General features: G+C 33.3%; 1 protein-coding gene across 21 annotated transcripts in view; it reads right to left on the bottom strand.

Annotated features, from left to right (window-relative positions):
* The window catches only part of Cdc42bpa (CDC42 binding protein kinase alpha), a 266063-nt gene that overhangs the window by 78733 nt on the left and 167845 nt on the right, over window positions 1–19485 (bottom strand). For 18 of the 21 annotated variants that reach the window (XM_063236777.1, XM_063236786.1, XM_063236787.1 and 15 more), the window contains exons 13-15: window positions 11059–11301; window positions 10691–10801; window positions 1986–2233 (exon numbers count right to left, since the gene is read on the bottom strand). In XM_063236777.1, coding sequence (XP_063092847.1) covers window positions 1986–2233; window positions 10691–10801; window positions 11059–11301 — 602 coding nt within the window. The remainder of the gene's footprint in view (window positions 1–1985; window positions 2234–10690; window positions 10802–11058; window positions 11302–19485) is intronic. The other 3 variants (XM_063236789.1, XM_063236796.1, XM_063236798.1) reach the window with 1 other exon arrangement.

Genomic DNA, 19485 nt, shown 5'->3' with positions numbered 1-19485 from the left:
GTGGTCTTAATTCCTTATATATCTAAATTATTGAACATACATTATAAATTATAAATTCAAGGACAAGAAATCATTCTATCTCCAAGCAAATGTGTCACTTAAATATTAAATTCAGTTATGTTTAAGACTCTTTTCCTAACACAGAAATAACTTCAAAACAACCTCAAAGTTGCAAGTGAATTTTCTAAAAAAAATATGTACATAAATAAACTCAGTAATATTTTTGTGTAAAATCATTCTTGGTTTCTCCTAATAGCATTAAATAAGTTTAAGTCTGTCTCATATTAAAAAAAAAAAAAAAACAACCCAAAACTCTCTCCTGTACCACGTAACACTTCATTTCCACGTGTCTTATCTTCTTGCTCACTGGTAAATATCTTGAAATACTTTGCTACACTCCTTCATCACATAACTGCTCCCCATAACATCAATACCTGTCATCTGCTTCCACCCTCTATCAAACCAGCTTTTATTGAAACTCACCACTGAGTACCCACCCAAAATATCTTAGAAAGCATGATCCATTCTCCCTTTCATGAAGTGCTATCTTTTCTCAGTTCTGGTGAAACCACACTCTCCAGACTGCAGACATGGTCTCTGGTTTCTCAGCTGTCTTTGTGAACTCCTCTCCTTCCATCTTTCCTGTACACACAGTGCTCCCTACAACTCTGCCCAGCTGCTGTCTCTTGTCTTTCTCTGTAGGTGGCTCATCAACTGGAACACCTGGCTTCAATCAGGATCTGTGATGACCTCTGACTGCCAATCTACATCTGTCGCTGTCCTGCACTGCAAACCCCTGACCAAGCACCTCATATTCAACACATCAAACTCCACATGAAAGCCCGACACGCATATAAGATCCTAACACCATATATTCTCCAATTCTTCTAATTATTATAAGGAAAAAAACCTTAAAATTTAATTCTCTCCCTTTATACTCCATAGCTATTTCATTAATTTTCATTCTTAGCACTTATTATTATTAATTATGTTCTACAATTTACTTATTTTTTATTGGCCTTCCACCATAGGAATAAATATGGTGTTTCAATCATAGGAACTTTCAACTACAGGAAAGCTCCATAAGGATGGATTTTTGGAGGCCTGTTGTTTACTGCCACATTTACCACAGTGCTTTGCACATGGGTTCTAGAATAGTTTTGTTTGTTGCGTGAATGAGTACACAAACTGAAATGAGGTTTCCAATATTAAGTTGAAAATGACATAATGAAAGTAACATATACTTAGTTGCCTAAAATCTAGGTACTTCCATATTCCTAATAGTTTTTCCTGCCGCTGCATTTCTTGTAGCTGATTATCTTGTCCTGAAGGCTCTGTCTTCTACAGACCTTCAGAATCCATGCCACTCTCTCCAGTTTTGCTGTTTCCACGTGAGGACCACCAGCTCATTTCTCACAGCTGGGTTCCTACCTTCTGTTTGCTCATTTTCAACAATTTTCTACTGAGTAACAGGAACAATCATTCAAAAATTTAAATATAATCATGCTATTTTCTTTCACTGGCCTTAGAATAAAATCCAAATGCCTTGCATTAATTCATAATTTTGCCTCTATTTTCCTTTCCAGACTTGTTTTTCACAACTTTCTCTTATTTACGTTTCCTTTATAGTATACAACTTTCATTTTCTGAATGTGCTGCTCCCTTTTTCTGTAAATCTTAGCTTTTTCTGCCACCTCTAACTAGGCACTCTTTTTCCTTCCTTTTTAGGTCTCAGCTTGGACACTGTTTGTCTAAAGACCTCAGATGTACTAGGTCCTTTCTGTGCCTCTCCTGTGCACTCACATACTTGTCCCATTTGCTTTTCTACCATACAATGTATGATACATACTACTATTTCCTATGTAAGAAACTTGACTTTGGATTCCTTGAGAACTGGCATGTATATTGCCTCTGCATCTCTGAACTTGACATATAATAGATACTTAAAATATATGTATTAAATGAGTAAATAACTTGATTCTTACCTTTCTCTCCTGGTTTTTTCCAGTTTGTCTTTTAAAACCATAATTTCTTTGTTGAGGGCCAGCTGCTGGCCTTCTGAATCATGCAGTTCTTTCTTCAGATTTTTGATCTCATTTGCATGCATTCCTTCTCTTTTAGATAATTCTTCTTCAAAAAAAATACTTTTCTTTTCCAAATCAGTCTTCAGTTTGGTTATCTCTTGCTGGTGTTCTATGCTGCATACTCCTGGTGAGTAACTAATTTGTTTTTGCTACAGAAGTAATAACATAAGACTGGTTATCTATAAGAATAACAATAACTCTTTTCTATACAACAGTACATATATAACTGTACATCATTTGGTATATTCGCATACAAAAATGGTACTGTTTACTTAAGGCTACTACTTAACTCAAATATGTTGTAAATACTTTCTTCAGTTCACATTCCTTTATGGGCTGTGTCATCTTTTTTTTTTTTTTTTTTTTAAGTGTTTATACCAAGATTACACAGTTGATCTGATTTTTTTTCTTTTTTTTTTTTGGAGACAAGGTCTTGCTAAGTTGCCCAGGCTGGTCTTGAACTTACGATCCTCCTGCCTCAGGATTCAGAGTGAGCGCTACGATTATAGGCATATACCATCATTTATCTAATCAATTTTATTTTTTTTTATCTGAACAACTCTTCTGTTGGCACTTACATGAGTTCTTGTTTTACATTTAAATTTTGGCTTAGAATTATTGTTAGTGTATGGAGGAAAAATGAAAATGTATATTATATTCCATAAAGAATTCTCAGAAAGTTTTTAAAGCACATTCTGTTTTCAAAAGATTAAAATGGAGGATAATGTACAAAAAGAAAAGGAAGGAAGCTTTTGTAATAGTTGAGGAAAATGTCAAATGTCTATAGTAATATCTTCATGTACATACCAGAAAAAAAAGGTAGGTCTCTTGACTTTTAGGTAGGACATAAAGAAGAAGCAGAAATTTGTTGAAATCTACTCTTTCAGGAAATAGGTAAAAATAGCCTTTCAGTAATAAGAGAAATGTAAAGCTCCTAGCTATTGCTGAAAAGTAAACTGCAACACACAGACCAGAGATTATGACTACACAAATTTCTCAGCTTAGTAACTTACAAAGGTCAAGTGAACAAACTTTTGAAACTAAAAAAATCCTACAGATTTAGGTGTATAGACAAGTAATCTAGAGCTAGAGCATACCTTGTCCTTTCTGAAGCTAGTCATAAGAGTGGAAAAAATGGCAATGATAGTTGACCTAAAGTTAAAAGATAAAATGTCCTGGCTCCTTTACATGTGAGGTATATAATTTAAAAGAACAGAGGAATTCATGTGGGCCAGCAAAAACTGCCATGGTCAGGATAGGGGGCAAAGGTGGGGCTATCCTTTACTTACTACTTAGGCAAGCCTGGTGGCATATGCTTATAATCCCTGAGGCATATGCTTATAATCCCAGGAGGAAGGAAAGTTTAAGCTAAACCTTGTCTCAAAATATATAAAAAGACAGACAAGAGCTGAGGATGCAGCTCAGCATGAAGGCACTAGGATTGATCAATCATTCATATATGGGAAGGGAAAGGGAAAGGGAAGGGGGAACAACGTATGCACTAAGTCTAGATTCTTCAATGATTATGAAGTGACCTGGTGTGCAAAACTGCTCTAACTAAGCCCAAGCAAGTCTGCTTCTTGCTCTTGAGCATCTCTGTCAAAGTGATGCCTAAAATGATTCCCCTAACACTGAATTTTCAGTTTTTTAATCACCTGAGGAACACTTTAACTTTGCTGTTGGTTAAACCTCTGGCCCTAAAAGCTTATTTTTAAACACGGAGAAGAGTGCTGGAGCATAGCAGAGGTTGGTGACAAATGTTTCTAGTTGATAGAGAAGAATAAATTATTAAAAATACCAAAGTAAATCATAAAAATGGAAAAGGGATATCCTTGATACAAAAATCTATAATAAGCCTTTTAATAAAGTATCACAATAATAGATTTCTACCTAAACAACTTAATGCAATATATGTATAAAACATTATAATTACTTAAGGAATGATTAATAAATGGAACTGAAAGCACTAGCTAACGATAAAAGAACAGAATATCTTGTTTCATAGCATTTAGCAAAACAAATTCTAAATAGATGAAAGTGTTGAATACTTATAGGTCCCCTGGAACAACATCCAAAGGAAAGTAAAATTAAATATTTTAAAAACTCTAGAAAGAAAAGGATAAGCTAAGCTTTGAAGCAATACTAGAAATGCTGAGGAAAATGTAAGAAAATGTAAAATCTGTATTGTGTAAAGCACTTACACAATATGAACTGACAAGGAAAACATATGAACTGATAAGGAAAAACATTAGGAATACAAAATAATGGGCAAAAAAACTTAACTAGAAAATCCACAAGAAAGGCATGATTAATAACCCATAATAAACAAAAAATTGGAAAAAATCCACAATTTTTTGGACTCTCAAACTTACATAGATTTGTGGTACTTATGAAGTACCTAAAAATGATCCTTCATTTTTAGGTATGTATCCCTTGTAAGAAGATAATATAGAAAAGCAGATGATAAAGGTGTTCATGGCAATTACACTACAAAAGTAAAAACAAGTTAAAGACATAATTGTACAGAGCTGGCTATGAGAGTATTCCTTTTGAACTATTTATAATAACTGAAATTATGTTTATGATGATTTTGAATAAGTAAAAATGCTTACTACACTGTTGAGTGAAAAATACAAATGTTATATGTTGAACTGTGTCTCCCCAAAATTTTTATGTGAAAGACCTAACCACTAGTGCCTCTGAATGTGACTTCATTCAAAAGTAGAGCCTTTCAGAGGTTAAAATAAAATCCTTAGGGTGACGTTTAATCCAATATGAAAGTGTCATTATAAAAAGGAGTCATTTGGACATCAAGATACATACACAGGGGCAACTCCAACATGATGGCAGATGTGGGTTATGGATCCATAAGCTAAGCAACACCAAAGTCTGTCGGTAATTATCAGAAGCTAATTATGCCAACAAGTTAATGCTGAAATTCTAGTCTCCAGAACTGAGACAATGTATTTTTCATTTTTACGATAGATATTTTTTGTTATTTTTTTTTTTAACAGCAGCCCTGGAAAACTAACACAATAAGGAGGAAAAATAAAATCCAGCAACTTTTGGTAATAACTATAAAATATTCTTTTAAAATTATTTTCATAGTGATAATTCATGCGACCATATAATCCTACCATTGTAAAGTTCAAATGTCTTGGTTACTGGCATATTACACTAATTTTTAAAGTTATTTAATAAGTATATATATCAAACACAATTTCCATTTTAATCACTTTACTTTGTGTACAATTCAGTGGCGTTAATTACATTTGCAATGTTTTGCTTCATTGCCAATATAGCTTTCCAAAATTTTATTAACCAAAAACAACGTTCTGTAACAATTAAGAATTAACTCCACAAAACCCTGGTAACCTCTGTTCTACTTTCTTCTTTAAGAATTTGACAACTTTAGACAATTCAGTAACTTGAATCATACATTATTTGTCTTTCTGTATCTGGCATCTTTTACTTCCATGCTATACTATGTATCAGAACATCACTCACTTCTACAGCTGAATGATATGCCATTCCACGTAAGTACCATGAAATATTTATTCAACTGTTAATAGACACTTGAAGCTTCTATCCTTTTGCTACTGTAATGCACACTGGCATAAAGTGTATTTTAGAGCTCTTTTCCCTCCCAAGTATTTGCAGTATATACCTAGAAGTGAACTGCTGTGTCATATGGTAGTGGGTATTTGCCTTTTTGCAGAACCAACAAATTGTTTTCAAAAGAGGCTATCTAATTTAATATTCCCATAAGCTATGTACAAGAGTTCCAATTTCCCCATATCATTGTCAACAATTTTTTCTTTCTGCTTTATCTCCCTTTCTTCCTTCTTTTCTTCTAACTTAGCCATCCTAAAAGGTAAAACGTAGTATCTCATTTTGACTTTAATTTGCATTTCCCTAATGACTAATAATGTTAAGACCTTTTCATGTATTTATTGACTATTGTGTATTTTCTTTGGAAATGTCTATTTGAATCCTTTGCCCATTTTGGGCCATTCATCTTTTTGTTGTTGAAAAGTTCTTTATATAATCTGAATATTAAAACATTACCTGATAAATAACAATATTGACATGTGATATATTTCCATTTATTTAGTTTTTCTCTAATTTCTTTCTGCAATGTATTGTGATTTTCAGTCTACCAGTTTTTAACTTCCTTGGTTGAATTAATTTTGATATATTTAATTCTTTGATATGCTACTGTAAATGAAACTGCTTTCTTAATTTCCTCTGCAGATTGTTCACTGCTGGCTTGCCAAAAGAACTGATTTTTGTTATTGCTCTTACACTTGGCGACTCTGAGAACTGTTTATTTATAAACTCTAATACCTATCTTGATTAGTCTTTATGATTTCCTAAAACATACGATTATGTTATCTATGATGAGAGATAGTTTAAATTCTTCCTTTTCAATCTGTCTGCCTTTTATTTCTTTTTCTTGTGTAACTGGTTTGGCTAGAATCTCCAATGCACAGCAAATACAGCAATAGTGAAAATGGGCATTCCTGATCATATAGGGAAGGCTTCAGTCTTTCACCACAGTATAATGTTACCAGTAAGTCTATAAAATACGTTTTTTATCATATGGAATATGTCCTTTTTACCTATAGTTTTCTGAAAATGTACCATAAAAAGAATTTTGAATTTTGTGAAATTACTTTCATGCACCAACTAAGATGGTCATGTGATTTTTTTTCCTTTTGATCCTATTAATGTGATATATTAGATTGACTTTTTCTCACGTTAGTCACTGTTGCGTTTCTGGGCTACATCCTATTTAAACATGGTGTACAATCCTTCAAATGTGTTTTTGGATTCAATATGCCAGTATTTTGTTAAGAATTTGTGTATCCAGTCTTTTTATGTTTGATACTATAGTATACGAAGGTATACTCAAATATTTCAAGAAAAGACACACTATGGCAACTACTGTTATGTCGGATTGTCTTGTGGTGAAACACTATGTTGCTTAAATTGTTCTGTTCCGACCTATTTTGTTATGTCCTCTTTAAATTATCTTAATCTTTTTTAAAAAAAGAATTTGTGTATCAACATTCATAAGGAATGTTGGCCTACAATTTTCTCTTCTTGTGATATTTTTCTCTGGCTTTGGTATCAGGATGATGTTGGCCTCACATAATCAGGAAGTGTTTATACCTCTTCTGCATTTGGAAAAATTTAAGGACTGGCATTAACTCTTTGAATGTTTGTTCAACCGACCAGAGAAGCAGTTTGATTCTGGACCCTTTTTTGTTAAAAGGGTTTTGATTACTGATTTTATTTCTTTACAGCTCCGCTAAGATTTTTTATTTCATCTTGACTCACTCTAGGTTATTTATGTCCTAGGTGTTAATGACTTCGTGGATACACTTGTTCAAGGTAATGTCATTAATCTTTTATTTGGCAGGTAATAAAAGTATCCACTTGCGTTTCTGAGTTTAGTTATTTGTATTCTTTCTCTGCCTTCTAACTAAAGGTTTGTCAACTGTTGATGTTCTCAAAGAACTTTTTAGTTTAACAGATTCTATCATATTTCTATTCTCTTATTTATGTTTGTTCTAATTTTTACTGTTTCCTTCTGCCGTCTTTGGGTTTAGTTAGTTCTCTATTTCCTTAAGGTGTAAATGTGGCTTACTGACTTCTTTCTTGCTTTTTAATATAGGAATTTATAGCTATAAATTTCCCATATAGTACTGCCTTCTCTGTACCCTATAAGTTCTGATATACTGTGTTTTCATTTTCATTAAGTATTCTCTAATTTTTCTTTCACTATTGATTTCCTGTTCCATTCCATTGTAGTTGGAGAAGCTACTTCATATGATTTCAATCTTTTTACATATACTGAGACTTATTTTGTGGCCTAACATGCGGGTCAATCCTCAAAATTCAATGTAATTCTGCTGTTTTTGGGTGGGAGCTGTTACATCTCTTAAGTCTAGTTGATTATACTGTTGTTCAAGACCTGAATATCCTATCGGTACTCTGTCTATATGTTCTATCTGTTATTAGAATTGCGATACTGACATCTCTAGTTCTTGTTGTAAAATTCCTTTCTTCTCCCTTTGAGTCCACTCAAAAATACTCTTAATGGGGCAAATATTATTTTCATCTTTAAAAGAGCCACAATATCTTTTAAAATTATATTTGTGTTATTTCTTGCCAACAAACCCCATTTTAGAAATATCCTAAGAAAAGTGTAGTACGGTTATAATCATAGCAAATACTTATTGAGTTTTAATGTGTGTCAGGTCATGTTTTCAACTCTTTAAAGGCATTATTTACTTGGTAACTCTATTACTACCTCAAATTTATGAGTGGACAAGTAGGCAAATATATGTAATTCAGAGTTTATGTTGCAACAGTGTTTATTATAGACCAATAAATAAATAAATAAAGCAAACTACTAGATAGAATATGACACTCAAAGTTAGAAAACTAAGGTTTAGATCATGCTGTAATCACTTATGACTACAAAAAAATCCTTTATTCTTCCAGGTCTCAAATGCAAACAATGCCTAAGATTTTTGCTGAAATATATTTTATGATTTTTTATTCTTAATGGTACTTTTTTATTATTCTAAATTCCTAGAACAGTGTTGGAAACAAAGCAGATCCTGAATGAAAAGTATCTCTGTGAGTAATTATTTCTCTAATATAATATTGTTCCACAGGAATAGCTGTACACAAAATGGAAAAAGATGGAATATATCTATTATATATCATAAACATACTAACATAAAGGAGATGAATGTTTACATTTTTAAAATTTATTACAATAAAAACACATTGTCATTAACTTTCCTCAAAATATTTCCCCCCATTTGGAAAATATTTACCCAATCATTCTGGTGTTTGTTTGTTTGTTTGTTTTTTGGGGCAGGGTCTCATTAAGTAGTTCAGACTGGCCTTGAACTCACTATGCAGACTAGGCTGGCATTGAACTCTGACGGTACTCTTGACTCAGGTTCACAAGTGCTGGAGTTAAAGGCATGTACCACCACACCCAGCTCACACAATCATTCTTGCTTCTTTTTGGAGATGTTTTGGAAGTCTTCTTTTGTGACTGTCTAATGAGGTGTGATAAAAAAAATTTGGTGAATGCTGCTGCCAAGTGCCATTCAATGAAAAAGCAGGCTCAATAAAAACATTATAGTATGTCTTCATTAGACCATATTTACCAGATCCGGCACTGTGCAACTCCTGGCTCATTCTCAAAGTCAAAATAGCTGTGCTTTCAGGGTAAATGTTTTAAACTGATTTAGCCACAACAGTGCAACTACAGACACTCAAAAAAAGAGGATATCTAGAAGTACTTCAGAAAATGGCAAGAATAATGGGATAAGTGTGTTCAAAGCTGGGGGGAGTATCTTGACAGAGATTAATGGCAGTGTGTACCTTAATGTAATAAATTTTAAACACTTAAACTCATAAATCAAACCATATATACAGATGATATATCTTTTAACTTATAAAGCTAATCAAGGCTGAGTTTATAAGCCAAAAAAAAAAAAAATCTCCAAAACAAAAATAAGATATGAAATCTAGAATTTATATTTCTATTTGTAGCAGAGGAAGAACATTACTTGTAGACGTGCACAGTAAGTTGGATCTAATTTTCCCAACATGATTCAGTCAGTGATTTAATACTTACTAAACAAGTATTAAATATCTGGCCCAGCACCAAGAACAGGTTAACAATGTACCTATCTATGTTTTCAATAAGCAATGTCACAGTGTAAATGGGGAGATAGTATGAAAAATTCATTAATAAAAGTTATGCTATAGCTATTAACAGAATTCTAAAGTAGCACAAGAGCACTTGGACTTCGTGAGATATTATGCAAAGTTGATTGTGGTATTTTCTGTGACGTATGTCATACTATTACTATACTAATGCTTATTTGTGAGGTATCAGCTTGTAGGTGCACTCCTGACATGAAATAGGATTTTATGGATGAGAAAATTAGAGGATAAAGAGAGTAAGTGTTTGCTTCAGTGTTACACAGCTAGTAACTGGTAAAATTCGAAGTTAAAACTAAGCAGTCTGACTTGAGAAATGGCATAGGAATTTTCTTTGCAAAGCAACTTCTGCTGAAATGTGTTAGCCTGTACCTACTTTCATTTCATCCCAACTAAAACGAGTATCTACAAAATTGTCTGAGCCTCTCCTGAGTCATTTATAAGATAGATGGAGGAGGGGGCATTATCTCTTATCACAACTCATGTGGAGAGGACTAGTACATATTATTCAGGTCATAGATTCCTATTCCCGTTTCTCAGCGTAAGAAAATCATACTAGCTTCCTACTGGTAAGAATGAGAAGTATATGAGGTTTAAAGGACAAACTCTTTTCACTCTACACCAGAGCATACAAAGGAACACTCCTTTCAAACCTAAAAAGAAGAAAAGTAAGAATCACAAATGTTGCAGGGTATGATGGTACATGGCTACGATCCCAGCACTGAGGCAGGAAGATCACTGTGAGTTTGAGACCAGCCTAGGCTACATCAGTGAGTTCAAGGCCAGTCTGTAGTGCTTAGTAAGATTCTGTTTAAAAAAAAAATCGTAAATGTGAAATCAAAATGTACCTTCAGTCCTTCCAACTCATTTTCCAGTTGCTTAGAATAATACTCGCTCTGCTCACGTAGTTTCCTGTCTTTAGATGATTCAGCAACTAGAGCTTCAGTATGAACTTCCAGCTTTAAAATAAAATGAAAAAACAAAAGGATTTCATAGTTACAATTTTTTAAACAATATTTTCCCCATGGGGTTATATTTTCCCCACGGGGTTATATTTTAATAGGAAGATAATTCAAATGTTGAAATTCACAATATTAACAAACTGTAAAATAATTTTCAAAAATTAAAGAATGAAATATATATTATTTCACTAGTCTCAAAAAAGCAACTTTAATCACTACCCAATGGGCACTACACAATTTGCCTGACTACTAACCTCTTTTTTGGCTCTTTCTGTTCTGCGCAGTTCTTGCCTTAAGCTTTCAACTTTTTGCATCACCAGGTCCACCTCTTCTTCCTTATCTCGGACATGGCGAGCAAGTTTCTGTTTTTGGGTGTGCAATTCTGTTAGTCGTTCATTGATCTCCATGAATTCCTGCATGGCCAGTTTCCTCTGACAGTGTGCATCTTTCAGCTCTTTGGATTGGTTTTTTAATCGCTCACTAGCCTGGACTAGTTCCTACAGTTTTGTAAAAAGAATATAAGTTACCAATTCTGCAACCTACAGACCACATTTGGCCATCAAAGTAGCTACTTTTAACTCAAGAAGAGCCAAAATTATTCACCTCAGGACAAAATTAAAAGAAATGAAGGACTTATGAACAAACAATAAGGATGCTGTGTTCTCAATTTCCATGCTAAGTGATAAATTCAAGAGAGCTGCTAATAACTACCCACAACTGGGTCAAGTATAGGAATAGAAGATATGATGGTCAAAATGAAGATTTTATAAAATTCAATAAACATTTTTGAGATTTAAAAAATATATACTGAATAATTACAAATAATAAAAAATCCACAGGGGTTGCTCTTAATGTGGAGACTAAGTAGCAAGGAGGAAAAAAGGAATTCTGAGGCTCCCTGATTCAGAGCAGCTACAGTAGACTGGGATCAGTGAAACCGCCTGCTTCTTGGCAAATACAGAATATATAGATCTTTTGGGTAAGAAAGAACTTCAAGAAAATTTGACTTTTTCACACATTAAGAGCAAGCAAATATGAGCTCATAGAAACAGAACCTCAAATGCCTAGATAACTATTATAATCGAACAATGGAAACAATGAACAAAACAACCACCAAAAATATTTGGGCGTTAGGATGATCATGTGTCAACTTAAGAATGCTATGTGTGAAATGTCAAAAGAAATAAAACAAAAAACTATGAAAATAGGAAAAGAATAAAAGACTATTAAAAAGGATCAAGCAGATTACAAATGAACTCTATAGAACAGTTAGAAGTGAAAGTGTTAAAATTAAAAAAATGAATCTACCAATATAGAAAGCTCTGTATTTATGAAGAGAAAGAAACTCAAAACCAAAAGTGTTCAAAAATGAAACTACATAATGCCAGAGAAATAAAATATCTTAAAGAAATCACAGGGGGAAAAAGGTAGCTATTTTTTTTTTTTTTTAAAAAAGATTCAACTCAGAACAAGCATAAATAATAGAAACAGAAATAGTACAAAATACTTTCAAAGAGATTCACAAAATTGAAAACATGAAAAAAACATGAAACACGAAAGAAATTACTTCTTTATTAGGTTTCACATAAATAAAAACTGACAGAGCTTACCACAATCACATCTGTACTAAAGAGACTTCTACTGTTTTATATCACGAAAAAGAACAATGTATTTAGAAGAAGGTCTAATGCAAGACAAATAAAAGGATGAGAAACTGGCAAACATGAATGTGAATATGAAGAAATGTATGCACATGACTGTTAGAAAAACACCTACTTTGTACTTTTAGTAAAAGCACATGACTATAATGCTTGCCAAAAATAGCATATTAAGTTGGGAAGAGGTAACAGAATTAAAAGCCATTGACTTCTGGGGAGGGGAGTAGTTTAGGATATTAAATTTAGATTATGTTAACAGGATAAAATTTAAAAATAACTATCAAAAAGCTAGAAAGAAAAATCTGAACAAGGAAACAAAGACTTAAGTGTTTTTGTAAAATAAATTGTGGAGATTGGCTGCACATCAATATGCACATACTTTACTAAATTGTGCATTTTAAAATGGTTAAGATGGCAAATAATATATGAATTTATCATAATTAAAATTTTTAAAAGGAAAGAATAAAAACATACATTAATGAAGCATGAAAAAGTGAAATCAGAAAGTAAAGAGGCAGGAATACATCTAGATATATTAGTGATCAAAAGAAATATAAAAGGGCTAAACTCACCAGTTAAAGGCAGTTTGTTATATCAGATTAAGATACAAAATCTAGACTTCAGTAGAAAAAGCATTATTAGGTATAGGGAACATTACCAAACAATCAAAAAAATGCAATGTACTAGGACAAAGTATCATTTTCAATTTTAGTGCACTCTGTAAAAGCCTCAAAGTATACTAAAAAGAAATTAATAGAACTTGCGAGAAAAAACGGTAAGTATATCACAATGATGAGAAAGTTAAATTTCTTAATCATTAATATATAAACTGAGTAAAAGGTGCTAAGAAGATTTGAAAACTTCTATCAACACACATATAGAAGTTGATGCCCTGTATTAGAAACACACACTTTTCAAGAACACACATTGAATATTTTAAGAACAGAAAAATCTAGAACATGAAACAAGTCTCAGTAGCTTTCAAAGAACAGATATATAAATCAAATTCTTCAATAATAGTGCAATTAAATTATAATCATCAGTCTCACCATTAATAAATGAGATTTTAAAAATAAAATAACATTATCCTGCCCTAATCTTATACTACCTACTTGACCTAGTTCAATTTCTACTCCATCCTAATCTAACTTATCTTTGGGACAGAATGCTTATTAGCCAGAAGTTTCTTCTCAAGGGGTATTAGCTGAAATCTGCATCTAAGATCCTCAGAGCATGAAGGCCAGATAACCTCTAATTCAATATAATCCACCTCCATGGTAAATAACACAGTCGCCTTCACCATGACTGTGCGTGCCAACTGTCATGACAATGACCGAGAACCAAAAAAGGAGCAGAAAGAGGTAGCACCCAAATCCTAAGACAAGACAGGATTTTCCTCCTTTATTAACCTATTCCTTGCACTCATTTGTTTCTCAAGAGACTGAGACATTTATTCTCCTATTCTTAGCCAAGAATAAAAGTATTCTTTGCAGCTCAATAGGAATTTAGTAATGTTACTGGTCCCAGAACTTCCAGAGGGAAAAAGGACTTAATTTGGCGTAAAAATAATACCTAATTTATGGTGTCATGATGATGATTAAATCATCTAATCTATGTTAAGTACTTTATACTACAGAAAGTACTATTAGAACAGATAATCAGCTACATAAATAATACCTGTACTATCATATTATTATTAAGAAAATAATACACTGCAATTTAGCCTTAACATAGAAATGTAACAATGGCTTAATATTAGGAAAACTACAAATGTAGTTCAACATACCTGTTTATTAAAGGAGGACCATAATCATATCAGTAAAGTACAGAAATTCAATTTAGTTACTTAATGAAAAAAAACTACTCAAGTAGAAACAGAAACTAACTCCTTTTAATCTGCTAAAAGTATTTACTAAAAATGAGCAGTAAACATTAGTGGTGACATATCACAGGCATTTTTTTTTTTTTAAAAAATCAGAGACAAGGATACTGGCTATCACTACTTCTTTTCAATATTGTACAGAGGTCTTAATTAATGTAGTAATTTTAGTAAAGACACAAGTCATAAAAATCCAAAAGGAAGAAACAAATTTCTCATTATTTATAGAATATTTCAAAGAATCTAAAGTATATTTCATTGAGTTTAGCAATGTTGTTAAAATCATTACAGAAAAATCAGATGGAAAACAAATTTTAAAGTTAAAATTAGTTTAAAAATAGAATAAGAAATTTAAGGAAGGGGGCTGGGGATTTAGCTCAGTGGCATAAGTGCCTGCCTTGCAAGCAGGCAGTCGTGAGTTTAATCCCCAGTACCGATAAAAAGACAAAAAAAAAAAAAAAAAGAAATTTAAGGAAAGACAAGAAGACCTGTATGAAATCTTATAGAACATTTTAAATGAATTTAAATAATGTGTTTAAAAGTAGACAGATATCATGTTTATAGATTAAAAGGCTACAGAGTTATAGAGAAATTATTTTTATGCTTTTGCATAATTTGCCTTTTCAAACTCATTTTATTGACATTTAAGACCTATAGTAAATGCAAGTCATTAGTTTTTGACTAATTTCGTTAGTGAGAAAACTCAGGACATTTATTTTCTGGAGCTCGTAATTTTAAGGAGATGCAAACAGTATCCTAGACCAAAAACTTCCTCTTTGTGAAGCTGGATACATCAGATAAATATGATGATTTATCTATCCTATGGAATGAGTAATTAAGATTCCAATGGCTTACAGTAAAAGAACCCAAGATCTCTCTCTTCACTTCAGACTTTCAAGGAAGATTCTCAGAATGGGTGAGAGAGATGGGAACCATCTGTCTTTTTTCTCTATATTAGCTCCTAGATAAATGTTTTGGGGGTTTCTTCTTACAACTTAAGACTCCTTCCTCATGGGTAGAGTTGTATCCAGCCATATCCAGGGCATTACCTGGGAGTCAAAATTGGCACACAGCGGAGCCATGAGGTAGGAAGAAATAAAGATAGGTAAAAAGAAGACAAGGAAAATCATAATTTTTAAAATTGTACTTTTAAGAAGACTGGGAACACAAAGTTACTCAAGGCTATCAACATGTGCATTCCCTAAGTTAATTTATGGTTCTTTCAATCCAGACACCCATTACTCTCAAAGTTCCTCAAGGATACTGTGTAAGTTAATAAATTACTTTAGTTAAGAAAGAGTGGGAACATGGTCTTAAGATAAAGGAACAGGTTGACAAACTTCAAAGAATCCTTAAATTATGTCTTAAAAAAAAAAAGGACTCCTTCTTTTTCCCTATAAAATGGGCTATTACCTTCTGGGAGAGGGGCCATCTTTTCCAAGGTTTCCACTCCCTCAAGAGAAACATAAATGTTTCCAGTTCCAAAAGATAGTACATATCTCTCTGGAGGGCCCACATTATTTGAATGTAAATATATCCTAATATATTGAGCCTAATATATATCCTTTACACCTCTTACTGACACATCCTGAAAATTTTTTTCTGCAACGGAAGTCAGCGAACTGGCAACTTATTCTGTGTATAGGTGGGTCTAGGTTCCTAATCTCTGCTTTGGCAATCTCCTCAGACCCTGACAGTTATTATGTGCTGAGTATAAGGAAAAAAAATCTGATCTGTTCTTGATGTGTGTGGATTCAGAATATTAATATATACTGGAAAAAACTTGACTCACTACTTTAGTGATGTCAATTCCTCAAAAACTGACCAATAGATTCAATGTAATTTTGATCAAAATTCTCCATAGTTTTCAAGAAACTGAGACACAGACCCATATATATATGGAATTTGATGTATGACAGATGTGACATTATATAACCTTGGGGAAAAGACAGCCTATTTAGTAAATGAACAACTGGTAAACCATGTGAAAAGAAGTAAAATTGAATTCTTATCCCACACTAAGACAGTTAAGGCCTTAAATAGATTTTGTTAAAAGGGCACTGACTCTTTACTTCGATCTACAGATGCAACATGAGTAGGTAAAAGTGGACAAAACTTGGTATCTCTGCCTTAATTTTGTATTTGTCTCCTTTACTACCTTAAACTTTGTGTCTAACCTTCTGCTCAGTTCTGCATATAGGCACATTAATCATTGAAGAAATGTCTATCTAAAAACAGGTTTATTAGCTCTATATTTACCTACCATTATGGCTAGTATCTAGATCATATCCCTAAGACGCATCTTCTCATAAATAGAGTTCAGGGGAAGTGATTGGATTATAGATGTGATGTGTCCACTGATAGGTTTCTAGCTGGCAATGATGGTGCAAGGTAAAGCCTGATAGGAAGTGAGTTATTGTGGGTGTGACCTGGTATACCCTTCCTAGTTCCTTGATGCCACTCTGCTTTCTGCCTACTTTTACACTGCAGGGTATCCTTACTGCTGAGCATTGGTAGAATTGTTAGTTCTAGCCACCAATATGGTTTCTGCTGATATTTTAGTGAGCATGGCTGTTATGGCTTGTGTCTAAAGGTCCCTGCAAAGCTTCATGAGATCATAGATGAGGCTTTTTCAGAGACAACTGAATCTAGAGTGTGTGGTGCTAGAGTCAATTCACGGTGAAAGGCTAGGATCAAGAGCGTTAGGATTAAGGGTATGAGTACTACATGTCCTAAGTATCCTGGATGAGAAATAAGGGATGAAAAGAGCTGTGGTTGTACCTTGTTGCTTTGCTATACTCTGCACATCATGAACTGTTTCTCCTCTGTGATGCCTGTTTGCCATACCACCCTACCTTGGAGTCAAGTCAATTATGGACTGAAACCTCTACAAACTGTTAGCAAAAAATAAACTTCTCTTTCTTTAACTTGTGGGTGTTGGTGTTGGGTATTTTGTCCAAGCAATGAGAAAGTAACTAAGATACTTAACTGAAGACACCACAGAAGAGTACTTAAGGTCGGTTCAAGATCTGGAATTGTCAACTTTCACAGGCCCTTTACAGTGGAACTTACAAGTCTCCAGTCATTATTCTAAACCTGCAGTCACCTTGAATTCAGCAACATCTGTGCAGAGAGAACACTGCCAGACAGATCTCTGCAGACAGATCAAACTGCCAGGGGGGAACAACTGGAACTGAAGCTGCCTACCTAAGTAGGATCAATCATCTCAAAATAACCAAATTGCCCACTTAAACAATAAAAACTTTCCTGGCCATGTACAGGCCTGTAACACCACTCCGGGAGGCCTAGGCAGAAAGATCACAAGTTCCTAGCCTGCTTGGGCAACTTAGGGGGAACCTATCTCAAAATAAAAAAGTACAGGGCAATAGCTCAGTACTCCCTGGGTTTAATCCACAGTAATACCCCCACTGAAGACATAAATATGGAAAACCAAACAAAAAATTAAAGAGAAAAATATAGGGGGAAAAAGCTGCCTTGTATTTCTTATACTGTATGAACCAGAAAATGAAGTAATCACAAAACACAGATTTGACTACATTAAATGTAAAAGTTTTTGTTAATCAACAGTAGAATGACAAGCTACTGACAATGATCTTCAATCTATATAACTGAAAAAAAGATTAGCATGATAAGAAATTCTCAAGGATTCTTACATAACTGTAAGAAAAAGATAACAAGAGAAAAATTTATAAGATATTAAAAAGTGTTTTTGCAAAAGACAAAATGTAAATAAATAATGGGTAGAGATTTATAAAGATGTCTGACCACAGTAACAGAGAAATGAAAGTTAAGTCCACTACAAAACAACATTTTAAATCTAAAAATCTCAATTTAGACTAGACTGGCTAATGAATGAAGACACAGGCACTGGCTAGCTAGTCCTTTTGGTTCCTCAAGAGATGATGGCTGTCTCAGTGTCATAGAACCAGTTAAAAGATAATGATCAATCAGACCACAGCCTGACCAGAATAGCCAGATATGTAAACCCTCAACCCTTGCCTTTGTTTCCCTTCTCTATAAAACTCTGAAGTTCCTCTAGCTCCCTGAAGACAGGCCTTGAACCTCTTTATATGTTATTATCTGTGTGTCTGTGCTGATTAAAAGTCCTTCTTGTCACTTCACCATTGCTTGTCTTGATTGGCGTACTGGAATGGGCGACCAAGCCTGGCCTATGGGACCTCCAGAGATAGGGCTTTGCCCTAAAACTCTGGTAATAGGAACATGTAAGTATGGTAATATGAAAAACTGTTGAACACAAAATGGACCCTGTTCCCAGGAAGACAAAAAACTACCTGGCTGATGGGTATATGGAAAGGTGTTCAACATTACTAATCAGGAATGAAAATGAAAATCACCATAAAATACCATTTCACAACTGTTAGAATAGCTGTTATCAAAGTGACAAAAAGTTTAAAAGAAAAATGTTATGGAGGATAGGACCTCCACATGGCAGATATGGAGACAATGAAATTCTTTCTTACTACTTAAAATTATTGGTGTAATGTTTCTTTTCAACCACCACCCTTTTCTCAAATGATACCAACAAGATTTTCAGCATTAGAATTTATTAAGAATTGGCAAAATACATGTTAATATAAATTTAAAATCAGATTTTTATACTCATTATGTTAATTAAATTTGACTACATATATCCTACAAATAGATACAACTAGTAAATCAGTAGATTGACGAACTACTGACAATGATCTTTAATCTATATAACTGAAAAAAGATTAGCATGAAAATGCTAATATGCAAACCCTCAACCCTTGCCTTTGTTACCCTTCTCTAAAAATTCTGAAGTTTTATAGAGAATTATAATTATAATATTATTAAATTTTCATTAAAGCAAATAGAACACCTATTATGTATACCAAATATTATTATACTTGTCATGAGTCTAGATGGATTTATATAAATCACTGCTTTGAAATACAGTGAGGAGAAAGTTAAAATGTATTTATCTGATTCGATTTAATCTTTAACAGTTTTCTCTACTAGTCCTTTTAACTATTAATTTTATTTATTTGCTTGCTCTCAGTACCAGGGACTAAACCTAGGTCCTTCACTTTGAATTGCACCACCAGTCCTTCTTAATTTTTTAATTTTGAGGTAAAGTCTTG

Source organism: Cavia porcellus, unplaced genomic scaffold (genome assembly GCF_034190915.1).
Source record: "Cavia porcellus strain 051 isolate PalLab524CR breed Dunkin Hartley unplaced genomic scaffold, mCavPor4.1 scaffold_26, whole genome shotgun sequence".
NCBI lineage: Eukaryota > Metazoa > Chordata > Mammalia > Rodentia > Caviidae > Cavia > Cavia porcellus.
Note: the sequence above shows the minus strand (reverse complement) of the source record. Positions and strands in the feature narration are given on the sequence as shown.